The 16,992-nt window shown below is 40.9% G+C and overlaps 1 protein-coding gene and 1 long non-coding RNA gene across 3 annotated transcripts in view; one reads left to right on the top strand and one right to left on the bottom strand.

Moving 5' to 3' along the window:
• Positions 1-1,656, top strand: part of LOC112147807 — a 6,728-nt gene extending 5,072 nt beyond the window's left edge. The window contains exons 2-3 of one of the 2 annotated variants that reach the window (XR_004949557.1): positions 1,004-1,048; positions 1,171-1,656. This is a non-coding gene — a long non-coding RNA (uncharacterized LOC112147807). Of the gene's footprint in view, positions 1-1,003 lie in introns of both variants that reach the window. The other variant, XR_002919538.2, reaches the window with a different exon arrangement.
• A 2,909-nt stretch (positions 1,657-4,565) lies between these two features.
• LOC112147462 (potassium/sodium hyperpolarization-activated cyclic nucleotide-gated channel 2) overlaps positions 4,566-16,992 on the bottom strand; it is a 34,701-nt gene continuing 22,274 nt past the window's right edge. The window contains exons 5-8 of the mRNA XM_024273871.1: positions 11,612-11,758; positions 11,258-11,498; positions 11,024-11,188; positions 4,566-10,558 (exon numbers count right to left, since the gene is read on the bottom strand). Coding sequence (XP_024129639.1) covers positions 9,609-10,558; positions 11,024-11,188; positions 11,258-11,498; positions 11,612-11,758 — 1,503 coding nt within the window. The 3' untranslated portion in view covers positions 4,566-9,608. The remainder of the gene's footprint in view (positions 10,559-11,023; positions 11,189-11,257; positions 11,499-11,611; positions 11,759-16,992) is intronic.

Below are 16,992 nucleotides of genomic sequence, written 5' to 3'. Positions count from 1 at the left end.
TAAATCAAAACAAAATTTCAAAACACAAAAAAGAAGTGGACCTCGCCTCTGGTTCTTCTCATGCCCTATCCAACCATCCTGCCATTGAAGCCTCAAATTGGCTAAACACACCTGATCTGCAGCACATAAGGCAGGGATTTCTGGGAAACCAGCAAGAGGCCGACCCTTGAGGCCTGGATTTGGACACCCCAGGTCTAAGGGCAGGGATGCCCATTTTAGTTTAGTCTGTTTACTTTAGTATAGCAATCAGCTATTGTTTATGTTTTATGTTTTTGGACAATTACCAGTGTAAAGCTCATTGAGATAACTGTGCTGCAGTATTGGGCTATAATACAACAATAACTTCCAGAAATCAAAATGAAATGTTAAAAATGCAAAACAATGCGAAACTGGAAAAGGTAGGTATTATGGGACATCCCTGATTGGATGATGATATCTAGTATCACTTCATGGCTAATAACTTTCAGTTGAAATGATGGGCAAACAGCATCAACAAATCAGGGATGTCCCATTGAACTTACATTTTTAGATTTGCTCTTTAGTTTCTATTTTTTAACATTTTATTTTGATTTCTGGAAATTACTTTTGTTTTTAGATAACTTTTTTTCCTTTTTTACAAAAACTGGAAAAGGTGTGGGTAATCGCTTATAGGATGATGCCATTTGTGTATCATTTCAACTGAAAGTTATTTGTTATAAAGCGAGACTGGATATCTACATCCAATTCGAGATGTTCCATAGTACTAGTATTTCTCCATATCTCTCCATTCAGAGGGCTACATGTAGGGGTAGGGAGAAGCCATAGGAGTAGTGGAAGATTTTGTATTCGGCCTTTACTTTGCAGCCTAAGTAATTGAGTAAAAAAGATTTAAGCCGAGGAACCCCAGTTTTCAAATGAAATGACGCAGCTCCTGAAAGATCAAGTGACCCTTGGTTTCTGACTCCTGCTGTGAGTTTTTAATCTTGATGATTTCAGCTTGACGTACTTCTCACTTCCTCCCCAGCCCGCTGTCCAGTAAACTGCGAGGTTACCGAGACTGCCTGCAGCTGTAAGATGGTTTTCTGTATCTTCTTGCTGTCTTGCTCAATGACTCATTCATGGACTCAGAGCTTGGGCCAAATGCTAATCCTGGCATTCAGAGCTGAGCCATGTTTTCCCTGTGCTACCCAGAGCAGAGACACAAGGCCGAGGCAGTCTGAGGAGACAGAAATGGACAAGTAAAACTTTTTACAAGGCGATTTGAAAACATTGCAGCAAGAGAAGTAAAGTGGTTCCTGTTTTTGATCCTGCCTTTAAGACATCCTAGACAGATGTGGTTTGTGATGAATGCAGATGTTCTTAAATGTTTTTTATTAGTCTCCTTCTGTCTTTTTATTGTAAAGATTAACTTAGTGCCTCCTGTAGACTTTTTATTGTGAATCTCAATGTGCAAAGATGAGATGTTTTATTTGTATGTAATTTAAATTGCGCTGTCATTCTGCTTTTGTAATTTCGCTGCAAACTCAGGTTGTTGTAAATAAAAAAAATGGTTCTCAGTCAACTAATTTGTATTTCTCCATTGGTCAATCTTTCTGCTTATTTAAAGACAATGTGCCAATGGAGTTAAAATGTTTGAGTCATTTCTAAGGGGCCTGTTTTTACAGAGGATGAATCAACCTACCCGCTCAGGTGATGGGAGTACTGTTCCATTAAAAAGCATTTTGCTCTTAGGACATTCATTTATAAATCAGAAGAATTTGAGGAAAAATAAGTGTCCTCACTTGGTCACACAGTCTAACACTTAGTTAGAAGTGTAAGCATTTTTTTAAAGACTCCATGATCTTTTCTGTGGTAATTTTGGCTGCTTGAGGCTAAATTGGGGGCCCTTAAGGATAAATAGAGGTTCACTCACTTAGGGGGGGTTACCATAGCACAATATAATTACATGTTCTCAAGCTGAACAAGGAAAGACACCATGACCTGCACTTTTTTGTCACCCATTAGAGCAGAAAATGAGGCACATTTTTTCTTCCTGGAAAGACCAGGTGTGACTCAGATGGTTTCAAGGCTCTGAGAAATGATGAAAAAAGAAGGAAGCCAGTGAAGATCAGAGGTGTTAGGGTGAAGCAAGGAAAGGAACAAAGACACCAGTAAGGATCTAAATAAGCAAATTGCCCTCTGGAGGTAAACAGACATGGGAGTAGTGAGGGTGATGCTATGATTAATTGAAGTAGGACACCCAGGGACAAAGCAGAGGACTAGAACTGCAGAGGAACAAGGTAGAGGACAGTCCTGTACCATGCATGAAACTGTGCATTTATAAAGCTTCACAACTTGGTGTAAATTCGCCTGCAGCCATAATCAGAGTTTGCTTCCTCATTGCATTACAATGAATTTGAAAGAGAGAGGGAGAGCGTGTGTCAATGGAGCAGAAGAAGGAGGACATTATGTCACGTCAAGGTAAAAGTGCGGGCACGCACTGCGGATAGCCTCACCCACATTTGCTCAGGCTGCGTGTGGACCTGGAGAGGCAGCAGGAAAGCTGGCAAAGATCTGTGGCAAAATCTCCCCTAGTTTGTGATTTGAATCTTTCTTCTCTGATCATTGATGATCCAGACAGTTGTGTGTGTCTGAGTGTGTGTGGATAAGGGAAGGAAAGAGGGTAGACGAAAGGAATGGGTGGATGTTGCTCCCAGGCTGCAAGAGGAAAGTGTCCTTGGACTGCCCTCATCTCTGACGCACACACACATACCCATCCTTTCTCTCACACACACTTCCACCACTGCTTCATTTACTCTCTCTCTCCCGGACAAATGCAAAACTAGGACTTGCATGTGCCTGCACACACTCTCGGGTATCGAACAAATTCCTCCTACCGCTGTGCGGTGTTGTGTTTGCTCGCATGCACACAGACACACGAATGGAAAGCTCTTGGTCTGTGCTCAGACACCTAATCAGGGATGCAGGAGAGCCCTTGTCTGCAGAGCAACAGAGAAAGATCTCATCTGATGTAAGGATGAGAGTAGGGGGGCTGATTGGAGGGTTGAAGTTAGTCCATGCACACATGTTTGCATTTACCAAAACGACTTTAAGCTGAGCCTCAGTGACACGGGCTCAAATAGTGACCACTTTCAATGAAAACTCTGTAAACTTGCATGTTTTTGGCTTTCAAATTCAAAACGTTCGTGTTCACGTGTTGAAATTTAATTAATTAGGGACTGGTAGTGATGTATGTGTAACGTTTTTATCAATACATAAAAAGGTCAACCATTTGAAAACTGATCTTTGAGGAGAAATTAATAATTGTACCCAACCAGAGTTATATGACATCAAGTATTTCATATATCAGAATAGAGCTGTGAAAGAAAAAGCCTAGATCAAGATTTTCAAGATTTGCACCGGTTTGACATTTCACTCCTTGCCTCTTCCAACTGTAGATATGCGCTAGTGTCAGGTAGCGATGCTCCAGTGTGAACACCATGTGCTAAACATGCATTCAAGAACATGCGTCACATACCCAGTGTGAATGCAGCATAGGAATACACTTGTGTTTAAGGTTGTTACCATTGACTGTAGAGGAGAATGTGACATTACTTTTGGCTCCAATGAAATTAAGTCAGTTCAGTCACCATTTTTTCGCTATGTTGGAACCAGACATCCTCCGAGAGCCATGAATGATCTGAGTCGTTTTGAGTCAGTGATTCCATTGCAACCACTATCACCTATTAGGAGTGAGCTTGATGGATGTCCACACCCCTTCCACTGACAGCAGGCTCATGAGATCAGTTGAAACCAGTTAGGGAAAGTTTCAAGGACCTAATCAGTACTTTTCCACCAAGAAAACAAAGCCCAAACTTTGCTGGCAGAAGCAGGAACATGTACACTGACCAGTCAAGACGTAGGTTTGGTGAAGATGACCATTTAAGGCAGTGCACCCTGGGATGCCACGAGATATCGTCAAGGGTGCGGCAACAGATGAGCCAGTTTGACGTAAGACTTAAGTAAAGTAAAACTTAGAGCTGTGGGCCAAAAATATGGTATTCAGAAAATCCTGTGCACTCTCAACTGTGTCTCAGGATTTGCTTGATATTTTTACTGTCCCTTTCCTAATAAGTGTGGGTACACACATGCATTTTGTCATCTGGGCACAAAATTTCATTTTATTAAATTTTTTAGTTGGTGAGGTGCCTTGTGATTTTTACCAAGGAAAAAGTGTGCCGTGGCTCAAAAAAGGTTGATAAACACTAATTTAAAGTACTAAAGATCATAAGGGGGTTTCTGTCCTGCCAAACAATAGACTAAAGTCACACATGGCCCACCTGGGGCATATACTGTATCAATTTTATAGGATTTTATCTTTTATGGCAGAGATCCAGAATACTTTGTATGAGCCTGATCCAGTTTTTTTATCAAAATGACTAAATTGCAATTGAGTTTTTTGGTCATTCTTCCTCAGTAACAAACATGCAGAGGTTAGCAGGTGTAACCTCACTGTACTTCCTGTTTGGAATGAGGGGTAGGAGGGGAAACTCCATCCAGTTCTCAGGAAACTCATTAAGAGTGTCAAATAAAAGTCCACACACAGATCAGTATGCCAATGCGCTCATCTTTTTATTGCACAACAATGTATCATCTGTTTACGAATGCTTAAACAACATTGCCACTGACTGACAGACCAGCTTATTGAGATAGACCAGGGTGTGGCTTTGGGTTCTTGTCCAGCAGAGGGGGTGGACAAGACAGCCTCTAGAACACAGGGTTTAAATCAGCCCCACACCCTGGCCAAGAGCTGTGCATCACAACCTGCAAGGACTGGACACAAACAAATGTCACCAAGTGTCCTCTTGAGACAGATTTGGTCGTACTGTGGCTTGGGCCGGGAGCTGAGTTGTCCCTGGATTGGAGACATGAACCTAAACAGAGCTGTAGTTCCGTAACACTTGAAGCTATTTTCAGAAGCCTGAAGCACAGCCTGAGATGGTTGCAAACTGGCCTCCAGAGAAAGAGAACACATGCAGTGTCAGATATCTGTGCTGTGGTCCACACGGTGCTGGTAAAGTGTGTTTGGATGCTCGCGCAGAGCAGATCGTGCAGGTTGTGGAATGCTACTAAGTCTAAGGATGTGCTAATGTCACTTCTAGAAAGCCTTTTTGTTGTTGTTAATATTATTTTTTTGTTTGTTTATGGAACAAACGTAGTCATGGCCATTTAACGCTCTTCTGCTTGTGCTGGCACCTCCCGGTTTCATGTGGGCCTCAGTCCCCTAAATGGCATCATGTTCTCAAGTGGGACCAACATTATAGAAGGAAAGGCACAGGAACACACACACGCACACACAAACTCAAGCACACAGAGTCCTGAAGCAGAGAGAAGGCTTAGGTAAGTTAAGCAGGCTACAGTAGCTACGACACAAAAGTTTAACTGTTAGACTAAATTAAATCATCGTACAGTAATCGGTACACAACAATGTCTAGATTTGAAGGTCCCACAAAGAATTACACACAGAACTCTGCTTAGATAAGAAAATTACAAGCATGCACTCTGCTTTACCTGTCAGGTGACGCAATTGGGAGTCATGCTCCCATGACTGCTGAGGCTCATTAGTCAGATTCACCCTTGGAGAGAGCTTTTCTTTCCTAATGAAGAACACCAGATCAGTGTGCAACCAGCATCAGCGTGAGGAACTCTTCAAGTTTGACAACAAATTTCCAGCATAAGCACAGATTTTTTTTGTATTTATTTTCAGGGATATTGTGCAAGCATCTCCACAGTTGGTGATATTTTTGGCTCCTTGCGACAAGCAGGTCATTTTTCAGCTAACTTCTAGACTGTTGGTATCCACCCAGAACCAGTCAGAACTCACCCTATCACTGTAAAAAAAAAAAAAAAAAAAGTTCCTTGTACAGCAGGTTGTGGTAAAAACAATGTGCTCCAGATCACTGTGTATATCTTATGTACTGAACATGAAAGTACAGAGTACAGCGCGCATGGTGTTGGAAGGCTCAAACCAACAAAAATGTGCAATTTTGTGTTTCCCGTATCAGGAAAAATTATATATACTGACATTGTCATTGTAATTCAGCAAGACTAGTCTTCATCTAATGTTTTTTTTCTTTTTTACATATATTGCAAGTTGAAAATAATGACACGTATCTGCATTTTTACAGGCACATCCATACCACAAAAATAGACTATGTGGAAACTAAATGTACTAGGCACAAGGTATATACAGTCCATGTGCACAGAGCACAAACAAACTGTAAAACAGCAAAACAAAAGGGACGAGACAGAGAAACAAACAAAAATAATACCCTGATTTGCTAACACATCAACACCAAGGCATTCAGTACCCTTAATGTCTGGTACAGCATAAATGAGAGGTCTGAATCTTTGATATTCTCAATAATTGTCAGTCTGTGTCAAACATAAATGAGGGATTTCAATTTCCCCTCGAAGAGAGGTCCAGAAGGGGGGAACGACAGACAATCACACCCTGAGTCCCTCATCGTTTGGCCAATGCAGCAGCACATCCCATGACCTGCCAGCGGGGGCTTGAAGCAGACGAACTGACAGATGCGTGTTTTTCTTCCTATCAGAACTATAACCTGCCTCTTGGATGAGAGTTCAAACAGAGTCACCAAAGTGTCTCAGATGCCGTTTTTTTATTAATATTTCTGAGCAGGAGTGAATTGCACACTACACATCTTACCGGATGGACGCAGTCACAGAGAATCATCCCTGACATGGAATATCACCTATCAACTCTCCCATCTTGCTTCACTCTGACTGTGAACCCATTCACATGATTTCAGCACAGTCTTGTTAGCAGCTTAATAGGGCAAACTCTGGTATTAGCACAAAGGAATAGGAAAGAGAACCAAGTGATTGCGCTAAAACTGTACAGGAGCACACTACAGCCGTTGGCTCGAATGGAGTTTGTTCACAATCATATTGGAATTTTGGCATGTACCTTTCCCACAGGAAAAAAAAAAAAGCAATACAAGGTTTCTATGTTGCTGGCAAAACAGGGTCACTATACTGTGACCCAGGCATGACACAGGACACGGTTTGTATAGAGCATGATCACACAGGAAGGGGAAATGCAGTTACAACGAGATTAAGCCGTATAATGAAGCCCTTGGATAAAAACAATCACCTCCACCTTGTTTAAAGATTTAAACAACTTTTAGGACACACTAATAACAATCCAACAAGGTCCTCTGCTCCAATCTGACTCAAGGGGAATCTTCAAGAGTGGTCAAGCTAACAAGTTCCAAATGGGAGCATAGATGAGTTTAACTAAATGAATGGAAAACCATGTTGCAGCAGTCAATACATCTCTCTGGAAAGGTAACAAACCTGAGTAAACGTGCATCACATTGATTTTACAGTCCGGCTCTGGATCAATGTTCTAAGCTGACAGAGTTGAACACAATGACTCAGCTGCCTGTTATCTATCCCAATTGGATTCCCTTCTCGTTCTTGCAGTTTAACCACACATTAGTCCAAGGAGAAGCAACAGAGCATCGACTCGTATCTTAGATAACCAGGTCTTAGTGCAACGCAAGGTGCTTGACAGGATGTCCTCAGTGCTTGCTTTGGACAGAAGAGTTCAAAATGGTCTCAACTCGCTCTCATTCATGCCCACTCTTCGTCTTTTTTTTTTTTTTAATAAATAATATGTTTGGTTTTATTTTATTATTTTTTTACAAAACGTATCTTCTCATGTTAGATCTGGGTTTTAGCATAAATGTCAAATAAATAATAAAGATTAAATACAGCAACCCAGATAAGCATCAACAGACCTAAAAAAATAAATAAATAAAATTCACACAGACACTCGGCAACTCAGAAAGCAACGCCACAATCCTCTTGCATCATAAAAGCCTCTTTAAATCGCGGTCCCTTTATGTACATGGCAGTTTATAATTGATTAGCTGTCTTCCTTCTTGTATGGCATACATTCAGCAATAGAAGGATTTTAGGTTCAACGGCGTTAGAATGTTTCGAGTAAAACTATCCCAGTTTTCAACAGAGTCCCACAATTTTAACCATAGGATTGCTGTGGATCTAAAAATCAAGACATTCACTGGAGTTCCAGCAGATACGGGCACACAGAATTTTTTTCTTTTTTTTTCTTTTTTTTTTACAAGTGAGGCGTTTGTGCGCCATATTGCTCACCCCAACCATTTAATTTTAAAATCAAATCCCTTAAAATGGGCTTTAAAGTGACATTTTCGAGGATCTGGCTTGCTGGACTCCAACACGGATTCCTCTTGGGAGTCTGAACCAGTTTGAAGCGCTCAGTTCGATAACTTTTTTCTTTTTTTTAAAACAAAAATTACATTGCAGCACATCCTTTCATTCCCTCAAACATTTTTGGTTAAGGTAACAACATGGTCACAATATTACAATACCTCAAGTGAAGCCACAAATAGCTGCTGGATTCTTTAAGATTTCACATTAAAAAGAAAACTTAAAAAGAGAAGTTCACTTTCCTGTACAGCATATGTATAGATATTTATACTCGTATATATTTATATATAGGCGGGGTAGAGTATTGCAGAATTATATTGCATGTGTTAATCGATGAACCTAGACAGAAACAAGCAAGTATACAGTATGAATTGTTCACGAATGTTTCCTTTCAGTAAAGCTCGGATTATATATCCATCTTTGCCTTCAGAGTTACAATCAGTATGCTGAGAAAACAGCTGACCACTTTTGCAAATGATTCATGAAAACGGGCAGTGCCGCTGTCAGCAAGTCGAGGGCGCTAGGCCCGTCTCTCAAAATGGAAACCGAAACGCACCAACAAACTCGCGCACGCAATCCCACACCCACAGATATACATACGCACAAACCAAATATATGGCTTCTAACGTTGAATCAAGGCAGTTAAATAAATGGCATTTTCTTCTATTTTTCTTTTTTAGTTGATACAGACACAACCAGACTTGGTGTTCAAGCTCAACTTTGGTTTGGGTAGATACAATGAATATAATATGCATCCATACTTCTTTTTTTCAGCAACTATTTACACACAGATGTAAGATCGACCAGCGGTCTAAAACACTAATTCCACTACTGTTGGAAACAATATGAAAATGTGGATTCTTTTGCTACGACGGCTTTTACAGAAAAAATACACTCAAAACACATTTGAACACTTAAAATGTCATTGTCGTTTGACCTCAAGTCCCTGATTTTCATATTTAAGTCCAGCTCCTGCTAGATTGCATTGCATGAATTCTACACAGTATGCAAAAGGTACATTAATCATACTTTTCCTCATATCTTTACAGTAAAGACAGCAATATACAGTAGGTGTTTGGAAGCAGAGTGAAAGTGGTGATACTAAGACTAAAGGTACTGGCACAGTAAACTAGACCAGTTCAACCTTAAGTTATATAGTTTAATTGTATAGACTCCTCCTGACCAAACTGTCTCAAGACGTTGAGTAGCTCTTATCTTTCGGCTGACACCAGCACACAGTGCATCCAGGTCGAACGACTGCTGGCGCTGGCAGTAGCTGATTGGTCATTTTGCAAGTTGAGCGATCAGCTGTACTGACCTTAACCGAACAGATTCTCCTACAAAAAAGGCCTCATTCCTAAACTCTACCAGGGTCACAAGTTGGAAGACAGCCGGGATCTGGCAGAGTCTAGCTCTGGAAGGCTGACAATCGAGTCTTTCTTAGGAACTCCAGAATCTGGAGGTCCTGAACCAGCAGCAGCTGCTACAGCCCCCACTCCAGCAGGTCCACCAGGAGGAGGTGTGGAGGCAAAGGCCACCCTCTGCTGAGCTCCTGCTGATCTCCCCACCCCCGAAGGTCCCGGTAAGCTATGGTGAGGGGGCTGCGTAGGGCCAATGGAGGAGTTGGAGGTACGGGTGGAGGGCGGAGGGCTGGGCGCTGCGGAGGCAGCTTGTGGTGTACCTTCTTGGGGGAGTGAAGGCTGCGACGCAGACAGGGCTCTGGTATCTTGGCTCAGGCTGCCAGTGTGAAGGGAGTGAGTGCTCTTGTGTGAGGCAGGCCTCTGCTGGTTCTGGGTGGGGCTGGGTGCATGGTGCTGCACCAGGGACAACTGGGACCCCGAGGGCCCTACGCTCGCCATGTACTGGAAAGTCCGTCCTGTTGCTGCGAGAGGGCTTTGGACAGGAGGGCTGGAAATTGCAGATCCAAATGCCCCTCCGAACGTCTGGGGGTGTTGCGATTGAACAGGACTCATAGAAACAGGACTGGACAAGTTCTGCATCACTTGGAACCTTCGCACCATTCGGGGAGACTGCAGCGTCCCAGGTCCAACCAAAGGACTCGCCATCTGAGGACAGAAACTCATGGCAACTGCTTGTTGGAGGGTGGCAATAGCTGAACCCGTCTGCGGTTGACCCGGAGGCGCAAAGATGCCGCCGATGGAGGGGGTCATAGACATGGCCCGCGGCCGCTGTAAATCCACCAGCTTCACCATCTCACGGTCGTACTTGACAATCTCTTGGATCATCTCGTTCTCTCGGTTGTTGAACACGCCAGAGTTGAGGTCATGCTGCACTTTGTGCATCAGAATGGAGTTCTTTTTACCTGCAGAGCAGATACAAACATGCGCTAAAGTCAAAGTGAAGAGGAGGAGGAGGCAGGAAACAGGAGAGGGCAGGCGGAGAAAAAAAGGACAAAAAAGCTGGACAAAGCATAAAAACAAGCATATTTAGTGAGTTTACAGAGATAACAGGAGCTGGATGGACCATGCGTCGTCCTTCACACCAGGTACATCCATACAGCAGAACGAGCCCAGAGGAAAACAGAGGTGTCACAATGTACTTTCATCTTTTGTTACAGTGTTCTGTACCTTTTTTAAAGAATGGTTCCTATTTCATATCTCAGAACATCTCATCTTACAGACCATTCATGGTCTATACCTTGATTATTATTGTAAATCCCTGGTAGTGAAGTTGATTTTTACAGAAATGTTTCTGCTGAAGGAATGATGCAAAAAATCGTTTTCTGACTTCCCAAATTCAGCTCTGAATCTGTTATGAAATATTTTACCTATGCGGTCCAGGCGGTCGATGGCAACAGTCTCGAAGGCTCGTCTCATCATGGGATACTCTTCCAGCACCTCGTTGAAGTGGTCGACAGACAGGGAGTAGAGTCGACAGTAGGTCTCTGCTCGCACGCTGGCTGTTCTCCTGCCCCTCGTCAACAAACAGATCTCTGAGAGGGGAAAGAACAAGCTTAAAGAAAAGCAGCAACACCCAAAAACGATAAAAAAAAGCCCTCCACCTCCAAAATAAGAGCCGTCGGACAGTTTCATGGCAAGGGTTCCTTTGGTGATGACACTGCACACGCCATGTTGGATGAAGTACATTTTTTTGCCGATGGTTCCCTCTCTGATGATGTAGTCGTGCGGCTGGAACACTTCAAACCGCAGCTTAGTCAGCATGGCGGTCACAAAGTTTGGCTCTGCGTTGGCAAATAGCGGCATGGATGCTACCAATTTGCGACAGTTGAAGTTGACGATTTCCTAATAACGTGACAAATGTAAAATGAGTACAAACTGTACAAAGTTTTCAAAAGCAATCTGAGGTTATCACAGCATGATAGAACACCAAGGTGTTGCGTGACGTTTTCTCTCACCTCTCGTAGAGGCTCGCTGAGTTCTCCCAGGATGCTCTCCTCATCGAACATTTTACCTTGGTATCTGTGCTCATAATAGTCATGGATTTTCTGTCGGAAGTCAGCCGGCAGCTTGTGGAAGGACATGTACTGCTCCACTTGTTTGTACTAAAAGAAAGTGGACGGACAGTAAATGGACAGTGATGGTGTTCAATTAAAGCAACCCAAACAGTAAAAAACGCTTTTACTGACCTACAATCACAACTAAAGTCTTAAACCAGATGTGGAAAATACACCTTAGGTGGAGCAAAGTTAATGACAATATTTGGATTTTTTTCCTTTTTATTTTGGTTATTTTTAATTCATTCAGATTTGGACGAAATTTCAATAACATTTTTGATTTATTTCATTTTTATTTCATGAATAAAATGAAATTATTCAAGTAATTATTTTATTAAAATCTTTTGCAAAAAAATTATGGGGGAGCATGGTGGTGCAGTGGTTAGCGCTCTTGCCTCACAGCAAGAAGGTCCCGGTTCAAGTCCCAGTTGGGGGACATGTAGAACCAACAACTGGGACCTTTCCGTCTGGATTTTGCATGTTCTCCCCGTGCATGCGTGGGTTTTCTCCTGGGACTCCGGCTTCATCCCACTGACCAAAACATGCTTCATAGGTTAATTGGTGACTTTAAATTGTGAAGTGTGAATGGGTGTGTGATTGAGGCCCTGCGACAGACTGGCGACCTGTCCAGGGGGTGTCTTGCCTTCACCCATGAGTGACCGGGTTAGGATCTGACAGTCCCGTGACCCCGAAATGGACAAAAACTGGTTTAGAAAATGTATGGATGGCAAAAAAAAAAAGAAAAAAAGGGGGCATCTAATATCAGTCCAATAAACTAATAAACATATAATCTATGTCTTTGACATTGAAACATAAAATATTGTAAAATAAAATAATATGAAATGAGTTATGGTCGGGTGTCACTGGCAAAATCCTGAATCAGTTTGATTTTAAATTAGAAGAGTTGCTTAAACACACACACTCAGCAGAATACCTATGTAGTGTCATTTTACAACAAGATTTATAAAAAATATTGATTAACTTCAAATTTTCTTTTAGAAATATGTCTCCTGTATAAAGAAAAACTGTTATTACAAAACCAACAATAAACACATGTGGAACAATTTGTTTTACAAGAAAAACTGTTTTACAGGCAGAAAATTAAATGGAATTGATTAAATTAATATTAGATTTATTAGTTGATTTAATCAAAATTTTGTCTTCTATACATCTAAACCTATAGAGCTTCAATTTAAATGTGTTTTATTGGATAAAATTCCATTTACAAGGTTTTATTTTCACGTAAAATCTGATATTGTTAATTTTACATGTGTGAAAAAAGTTGTATAAAAAAGCAACTATTGGCACTGTGTTTATTCTTTAAATGTAATAGACCTGATATTTTTAGACCTACTTGTCAAAACATTTTGTTATTGCACAAGTTTTAAAGGCTTTAATCTTGTGTTTTGACACACTTTTCAACATTTTGGTACAGACACACACTATAATCTGCATTATTTACACAGACACAAGGACTTTAGGTATTTATTTTGGTATGTAGTCCACTCAAAAGTCCATCAGGATTTTCAAATTTTTATGGCATTTATTTTTAGGCCTTGCTTTTGTAAAAAATACTAACAGCCGGAAAAGAAAACAGAGCAATGATGCGACCGCATGTCCTCTGAGTTAAAGATCATGTGACTTTAGCTACTGCAGAAATACTTCCTATACACTGAGATTACCGTCCCTCCCAGAGGGCAAGTATATGCACACAACACAAAGACCCAGAGACACAATACATGTGTCGCTGTGTTCTCCAGTCTGAAAAGACTTAATCACGTTTCATGACTGTCCTTGCCCGGAGACTTTAAGCAATACTTGGCCATTTTGCTGAGACAGACAATCCCTCCGCTGACATTTCATGAGTCAGATGTTTGTGTTCAGGCATGAAAAACAACCCACTTCCCACAGTATGTTACCTACCACAGCACAAACAGAACAACAACAGCTGCACAGCTTACAATTTAGACGTGTGTGAAGGTGTGTGTGGTATTTAAGCGATCTTTCACCTTATTTGCTCTAATATAAAAATCCAGATTGTAAAAAAAGCTATTCATCATGAAGATTAAAAGATTTGCTGCAAAGTGTGAGCCTTTCAAGTAGTTTAAATAGAAAGTTTCATAACAGCACAATTATGAGCGGTCAGCGTTCTGTGTTTACAAACGCTGAGAAAATCTGTAATAATCCCTAACCTCCATCCCTACTGTGATAAACGCAAATCTGCAAGTATCATAGAAAATGTCTCCAACGGAAGTTCACTGCTGCTTCAAACATCCCTATGCCAGCGCTCATGTGTCCCGCCACGGGCTCCCAGAAAAACAGCTGCTCAAACAGTCCCAACATCTGAGTCATCAGCCTTTAAGGTCCAGCGTGCAAGTCTGCTCCCAAAACGCAAACATTTCAGATGCAGAGTGGATTCGAAACCTAAAACAAGCATTCACGTCTCTTATTGGTATCATTTATGTCACTACTAATAATTTTATTGCTAATAAGTCACTCTCATCATCATAAATGTATCTATTTCTTACTGATATGTTAAAACAACCTTAGCTGCCTCACATTCCTATGATACACACAACTGTCACGTGTTAGGCTGTAATTACTGTTATATTCTTCATTTTCTCTTTTCTTTGTAACACTTTTAAACACAATTGTCGGGAAGGGACTGCCTGAATGGCAAGATCTTCCTTTTTAAAACGAGTTTTAAGAACGCATTAAAAATTCTTGACTGTGGACCTCAAGGAAAGTTTGGAGCGTAAGGAGTTAAAAGGTCAGAAATATAGTCTGTTTGTCCGTGCAAGGCTCTAAAAACTCAAAAGTGAAATCTTAAAATCTATTCTGAATTGAACTGGAAGCCAGTGTAGTGATAAAATCATGAGTTTGATCGTTTTCTATTGTCGTATGCCTACTGGTAAATTAAAAAAAGGTTATTTATGGGGTTTGAATTGATTAAGAACAATTGCATTCAAATTTGTAGACTAAACCATGGTTTATTTAAAAATAATAATTGTATTTAGCATTTTTTTGCCTTATAAAGAGTGTATATGTTTTAAAAAAATATTCACATTTATACCACAGTCTGAGTGAATACTCATTTTCGATTGGCTGCCAAAAAAAAAAAAGTTCTGATCACATAGACCAAATTACAGTAAAAACCAATTGGTAACTGGAACAACAGAAACTTGAAATATAGCTGGACATACATTATTCCACAGTTTATCACAACACCAAGACAGTAATTTTAAATCTGGTGAATTTGCTCATTTTGAGGACTGGAAGAAGGAGGAGATGAAATACGAGGGGCGACTATGGAGGAGGGATTGAACTATTTAGACTGCTCTTTTGAAACAAACTTTCGCTTTATCATCTGGAGAAAGTTAAGTGGGAAGAAATGAACTTTTCCCTTCCAAAGGATGCTTGGTTTAACTTATGATGATCGGCATAGACATACAGTACATCTCTGTCCTCCACTGCTGCAGAACGAGGTTGATGCAGGTTCCGTTACCATGACAACAAGTCGCACTTCATATCGAATCATCCGCTTTTTTTGAAAAACAATTAAGGCAAAAAAAAAAAATGAAAGTACTAATAATTGATTTAATATTTATTTCTTTTGGTAGAAGCGTGATAATGCCCTTTAAGGTGTGCATTATCACAAATGAACACACAGTTCAGGCTTCCACGTCATCCATTAATTTCTGACAATGTGCACCTCGTCAGGGATTATCACTTACTATTTTACCTATTTTTACAAGAATAAGTACATTTTCTAAAATATTACCAGCATACTTTGTAGTATCTGTTTCAACTTTGTTCTTATAAAATACCGTGTCACCAGTGGAGGCAGATCCCCATATTTCAGTCCTTCAGAAATTGTGCTAAAAGTCAAACTGTTCCCCCTCAAGGAAGAAAAATGTGTTGTCAATCTGCTTGGATAATAAAACTTGTCTGACTTTTACCGTCACAGGGTATCAGTGTCATAAAAGTGAGCATGGTTCATTTCAAAACCGTAAACAAGCTAGAAAACTGCATTGCTTCTTTGACAGAGACGTCCATCAAAATGCTCACCTGCCTGAGTGACTTTGCCTCCTGACTTGTGCGGATAGAAAGCAGCTTGAAGCAGAGACCCTGTGTCACAACTCCTTACCCCACATGTCAGCACGGACGCTGCTTCTGCTGTGCCACAGAAAAGAGGGGCGCAGAGGGCGACCCCGCACCTGTTGTCAGACTTGAACCTGTGACTCAGCTGAACTAACAGGCATGACTGGACTAAGATGGAGAGATCCGGTGATTGGTCTCTGAGTGCTATGTCACACTGAGAAGTATCGATCATCACCAACTGACCCTGAACTCTCTTCGGAGGGAGGGGGGGGGCACATTTGGAGAATGAGTCACAGCATGCAGTGGGGACTGACAAACACCCAAATGACGGAAGAAGTGACGTTCATTTTCTGAGCCACTGTGACGCAGTGAATGCAGCAGCAAGACACTGACACCTTACCATCCATCAGCTGTCACTTAGAGGAAAACCCAGCAAATCTTTCTTTATGCATGTTTTATGACCCCCAGCCTCACATTACTAACTGCGTTTAACTACTTTTCACCTCCCGTCCCCACAGGGATCCCACATCTTTACTATATTGGTTTTTCTAACTCATCTTCACTCCTAAAATTATGTGGATTTCTGGTCTCTTTTAAAAGCTCTTCCTTCTCAAAACTTATTATAATTATAATGTTTTTTTAAATTCAGGGAGTAAAGAACCCAACAAAGCCTTCTCAAATAAATCTTGAAACATTTTTTTTTTTTAATTAGGTGGATGTAAAAGATAAGCAGAAAAGGGGGATCTGATCTTGAACTTAAAAACCCACTCTGACTATATTGTGGTCCATTTTAAAGGGGGAATTTTATTCATGATACCGTTTTTAGACACATTTTAAAAACTTTTATAGGACATAGTTTCTTCAGAGTGACAGGAGTTCATCAGAAATTCACCCACTTACCCCACTTCCCATCATCCATCATCCACACTCTCTCCTGCTAGTTTACTGCCTCACACCCCCAAACTAACATTACTAGTGCAAGAAAAATGGTGAGCAATGTCTGAGCTATCCAGACGTACAGCTTTGAGACAGCTCGAACGAGGAAAACAAAGAGGTACATGGATCTAGTCGTCAAAATATAGCAGAGCTCGATGATTTTAGCTTCTATGTCACAGCTACAATGTTTTTCCAACTACATTTTTTCATTTGCTCCTGATTCACATTGGTTTGAACTAAAAAAA

The sequence above is a fragment of the Oryzias melastigma genome, linkage group LG17 (assembly GCF_002922805.2).
Source record: "Oryzias melastigma strain HK-1 linkage group LG17, ASM292280v2, whole genome shotgun sequence".
NCBI lineage: Eukaryota > Metazoa > Chordata > Actinopteri > Beloniformes > Adrianichthyidae > Oryzias > Oryzias melastigma.
The sequence above is the reverse complement of the archived record's forward strand: the minus strand, read 5'-3'. Positions and strand labels throughout refer to the sequence as shown.